Source organism: Elephantulus edwardii, unplaced genomic scaffold (assembly GCF_000299155.1).
Source record: "Elephantulus edwardii isolate Elephantulus edwardi_28Jun2011 unplaced genomic scaffold, EleEdw1.0 scaffold00027, whole genome shotgun sequence".
In the NCBI taxonomy this organism is placed as follows: domain Eukaryota; kingdom Metazoa; phylum Chordata; class Mammalia; order Macroscelidea; family Macroscelididae; genus Elephantulus; species Elephantulus edwardii.
In genome coordinates this window covers 12,757,033-12,762,164 of record NW_006399777.1, presented here as the reverse complement: position 1 = coordinate 12,762,164, position 5,132 = coordinate 12,757,033, and the positions used below count along the sequence as shown (strand labels likewise).

Genomic DNA, 5,132 nt, shown 5'->3' with positions numbered 1-5,132 from the left:
GCATGTGTTATTAAAAATTTTTTTTGTTTTTTTAAAATATTTTTTATTGATTTTTATATTGTAATACCTTTATAGTATGTTTCATTCATATACACTTTCCCCCTACTAGTTTGTTTACCAAATTCAAATACAAATTTGAACAAATCCTTTCAATTTCCCTCAACCCACCCCCCACCCATCAAATTGTACAATCCAGGAAGCAGCAGTGTTGTTGTTTACTGTTGAATCAGAACCAAATGATAGCTAACACCACAGTGGGTTTTTAGAGGTATTTAATCGCAAGAGAGGAGACTGCCCATCCTTCTCCCAAAGACCAGCTGGTGGACTCGAACCTCCTGCCTTTGGGATTGCAATGCAGCTTCTTGCCACTAGGCCACCAGAGTTCTCAAGCAAGGTTGAGCTGTAAAAGGAATGTATTGGAGGATCTTTTCAGCCAAGTCCCTCTTTTTTTTTTTATTGCACAGTCCCTTTTATTTTGACCAATTATAGTGAAAATGTACCTGCAAAATACAGGAGACAGTGTGTGACATCTGTCTGAAAAGTCTTCTGGAGTGGTTTAGTTTAAACCCCATGGTACAAATAAAGAAAGAGTGACATAAAGAAGAGACACGGCCTGGAAGCATGTAGCCTGTTAGTGGCAGGATCTGGAGCTGGGTCTCTAGGTGTCCTAGTGGTCAGGTCTTTGGCCCTGACAGCCCTGGACCCACCTTTGGCCCCTGATGGAAATGCTGTGTCTGCCATGTGACCCCATGAGGTGCTTGCATGACAAGAGTGACGAGAGGGAGGTTAGCAGGATAACTCCGTGCTCTCAGCTCAGCGTTGACAACTGAGAAGCGAGAACATAGCTCTAGGAGTGAGTTTTCTCCTCTCAGAAGCACGGACACCTTTGCATTTGAAAGCAGAGGGCAGAGAAGGAGCCTGAGAACAGAAGTTGAGGCAGAAGTCTCAGCCAAGTCATTTTTCAAAGCACCCACCAGGCAAAGTGCTAGGGCACATGCCATAACCCCAGTCGACTCGTCTAAAACCAAATGCGGATCATACTACCTGCCCTGCCCACCGCTGTAGCATCGAACTGGGAACATGCAAGTGAAACGTGGGTTAGGAGTTGGGAGGATAAAAGACAGAAAAGAGTTTGGTGGGTGATTCCTGGGGCGGTTGTCTCTGAAGTGAGATTAGCCACGCTGGTCTCCATTAGTGAAGAGAGTCTGCAGGAGGGGCTGGTGGGATTCTCAGTGGTGGTGAACATGTCAGCCTTCAGGGAGGTGTAAACAGAGGCTGGTACAGCCTGAAGACAGGGTCTCCTCTCCACTCAGTCCACTCTGCTCTCCACCAACTGGGCCTGGGCAGCTCAGCAGGACAAGTGCCTCTTGGCACCACTTCCCTAACAAATGAAAAAATAATGCCCTTGAACCAAGAGTGAAACTGAACTATCTAAGGAAAACACGGTGAGCAAACACTACGGGGCTGAGGGAAACCATCTGATTAGAAAGAGCTCACCTCAGGAACACGTTGGGTTCACACCTTCCCCAAGAGGAAGGCAGCAGCTTCTTTCTCCCAAGGCAGCAGTGGAGGACGAGGGCCAAGACCATGGCCACCACCACGTACCAAGTCGTGGGCTTCCTCCTGTCCATGCTGGGTCTGGCGGGCTGCATCGCGGCCACGGGGATGGACATGTGGAGCACCCAGGACCTGTACGACAACCCCGTCACCTCTGTGTTCCAGTATGAAGGGCTCTGGAGAAGCTGCGTGAGGCAGACCTCAGGGTTCACGGAGTGTCGGCCCTACTTCACCATCCTGGGCCTTCCAGGTAGGCACCTGCCCGGTAGGAGCAAATGACGGCAGGCCAGGGGCTGTCCACTCGCACTGCAGGGCCGAGGGACCTCGGATGTCAACATATGGCCCGAGCCACACTGGGTGTGACCCTGCTTTGGCTCAGAATAAAAGGCATAAATAAGGAGAGCGGCCATGTGTCTGAAAGGGGCGCAGAGAGGCAGACACCACTGGAAAATAAATAGGCAAATTCAAATAATTGCTTGTAAAGAAATGGGTCCTGAGAAGACTGGATCTGTCTGCTGATAATCACTCGATCAACGGATGTAGCTCAGGTAGTGTTGAGAGTGTGTGTGTGTGTGTGTGTGTGTGTGTGTGTATACATGGGGTATGTGTGTACCTACTCCTGACTGCACACAAATGGGAATAAGGTAGAAAGATAATGAATATCTGTTAGGAAGAATGTAGCAAGAGGTTATTTAGTTTTTTAGTTAGTTATTTAGTTTTGTTTTCAATTCAATTTAGTTTTTCTTTAAAAAGTTAGGGTTTCTTCAGATGCTAAAAAGAAAATAAATGATTATTGCCATGAATTTATCCATGTACTTTTTTCTGCATCTTGTGTTCAGAAGTTCTGGTAGACACAGCTAAAAATCAATGTGTGTAGAGATGTGTATAATCACACATGAGGCATCCTTGCTGCCATGAAGATGACATAGGTTCCGCCCCCCTCTTTGCATATGATAATTACCTCTTAATAGGCACCTTTGCAATTCTTTTTTTTTTTAACTTTTTAAAATCCTTTATTATGGCTTTGGTGGAGGTTTACAGAAAAAAATTAGCTTCTTATTTGTAGAGAGAGTGTTGGTGACAGGACCTTTGCAATTCTTAATTCAAGATGTTATGGGGATGCTCTTTGAATTTTGTTATTCTTTTAGAAAGCAAAAAATAAAAGAAGGAAAGGCCAAGCTAATCAGTGGTTCCCAGGGGTGGCCAACGTGTGAGAGAACAAGGATGTGTTCTGCTTCTCTTTGAAGCAAAAACATCTGGTAAACAGGTAAACAGAAATCACTTTGCTCAAGACTGTCAAAAGCCTGGGAAGCCCTTGAAACTGAAGAGGGAGAAGCAAATCAATAAATTCATCTTTGCTTTCAGCAAAATATAAAATATAGAAAAGAGAGCAGAAGAACCTGCGAATTTGATCAAAGTTGCCTCTAGAAGGCACCATGGCAGGACCAACAAGATCAATGACTCAGTATAAAGACTGGCCTGGGGGAGAGAGAGGAAGGAGAGCCTGGTGCAGGGAAGAAAAGCAAGCTAGCAGGCAGCTGGGTTGTGCTGTAGTGTCCAAGGACAGCTCAGAAGGGGAGAGATGCAGGAATCAAGGTGGGCTGGGTTGTTAGCTAAACCCAACTCTCCTATTCGAAATTGCCTAATGACCTCCCATGATGCGCCACTTCTCCCGGCTCCTCCACACACTGTCCATCTCATTTTCATCTCCATCGCAGCTTCCTCATCCCCAAATCCACCCAGATGACCTAACCTCTTCGCTACTGGCCTAATGTGGCTTTCCAGTTCTACTAAGTGATCTTTGCCCCTATAAATCTTTCAGAATCTTCTTAATCTCGATGGTCATTCTCTCGTGGAAACAAGATTCCCTTCCCCATCACTCACTGTCCATCTCAGGCTCTCTCTGGGGCTCTGAAAGACTCATGCCACCCCATCTGGGATCTCTGCTGATCAACTCCACTCCTTCATGCTTCTGTCATCTCCCCTCCCCTCTTGTCTCTGTTCGTTCCTGGAAAATCTTCCTTTGATTCTAATCATTGATTCTTGCCATCTCTCTCCCGAGTTATTGGCAAGCAAAGTAAAAGGCTAAAAAAATGAAGTAAAAGGCTGTTTTTCTACCTCTTTTCCCTCTTTTTCCTCCCCAATCAGGATTCTAATTTGTCTATTTGTGTGTGTCTCGTTCAACTTCAGTGTTGTAGGCTCTTCAGGTAGATAGGAATTCTTTCCCCAGATTCCAGCAGAGGGCCTGGTACATAAGAGAGCATTCAGTGAGTGGCTGATAACAAACTTCATATGAAGAATACTTCAATTTAAGTGCTCCTCTGAGTGAGACCAGTAGAAACAAGTCAAAGGTTTTTCCTCAAAATCAAAGGCAATTGTTTCTGCCCTGCAATTGTTCGGTATTACAGCTCCAAGCATAGAAAATGACCTGGTCCCTTCTTGGCCTAAAGCAGATGAATTTACTCATTCCATCAAGTGTTCAACAATTACTTTTTTTTTTTTTGCCCAACATGTTATAAGAAGCAGAGTTGCAAGGACTATAATAGAACAGTTAATACCAATTTCTCATTGGCTTAGTACATGGAAGTTGATTCTTTTGTCCATGTGATAGGAGAGCATCCTCTTTTTTCTTTGCCACACCGTTTCAGGTTGCTAGGGCAAAGAAGAAAGGGTTGAAGGATGAATAGAAGTCCTTACCTGCCCCACACCTGGAAGTGGCACATGTCATTGCCACTCATCGTCCATTGGCCAGGACTAGTCACGTGGTCTTGCAGGCTGAGTGCTTAGGTGAACTTCAACTGTCAGGTGAACATCACCTGTGTGTGCCACAAAGATCATTTATATAGTAACTTCCTGGGATGCCAGGGAACCCTCATGCTGATTTTAGTTCTTCTGTTGTTGTTGTTTGTTGTTAGTTGTCGTCCAGTCGCAGGGGACTCATAGTGACCCTATGAACGAAAGACTTGGACACCTGTATAACTTTCGTCCTCTCTCCAGGTTCATAGGATTTCCAGAGGCAAGCTCTTATGGAAGTGAATGTCACCCCTGCTTCCAAGCTTGTTTTAATCAGGGAGCTCCACCAAACACTGTCCATCATGGGTGACCATTATCACATTTGACTCATCAGTGTCACAGTGTTCGGCTTCACAGCCACCACGAGTTACCTCTGTACAGCAAGTGGACGTATCAGGGTTCTATGACCTAGAAGAATGTTTCTAGATAAAGAATTTTCTCAGACCCAAGCAATCAAAAACAATGAGAATGCAAATGAACTTCCACCATTGATTCATAGCAATTCTTCAGAAAATTCATTTAATTTCTCTATGCATGAAATAGTCCCTGCTACAAGATAATATAAATGGTGCTATCTGAGAAGCGAAACATTCAGGTAAGGGTCGAGGGGAATCCAGAGGAAGGGGTGCTTTTGTGGTGTAAGAATTCCTTGGCACTTACACAACAATGAATGATTTTTTTAAGTGAACTGGGGGTGTAGGGAGGTAAATGTGCTAAATGTGCAACAATAAATAAATGGAAATCCAAGTTTTCTGTAAACTTTCATTAAAATCACAATAAAA

The 5,132-nt window shown here is 44.6% G+C and overlaps 1 protein-coding gene across 1 annotated transcript in view; it reads left to right on the top strand.

The window, feature by feature from the left end:
- Positions 1 to 1,584: 1,584 nt before the first annotated feature.
- Positions 1,585 to 5,132, top strand: part of CLDN18 (claudin 18) — a 17,434-nt gene continuing 13,886 nt past the window's right edge. The window contains exon 1 of the mRNA XM_006883357.1: positions 1,585 to 1,807. Coding sequence (XP_006883419.1) covers positions 1,588 to 1,807 — 220 coding nt within the window. The 5' untranslated portion in view covers positions 1,585 to 1,587. The remainder of the gene's footprint in view (positions 1,808 to 5,132) is intronic.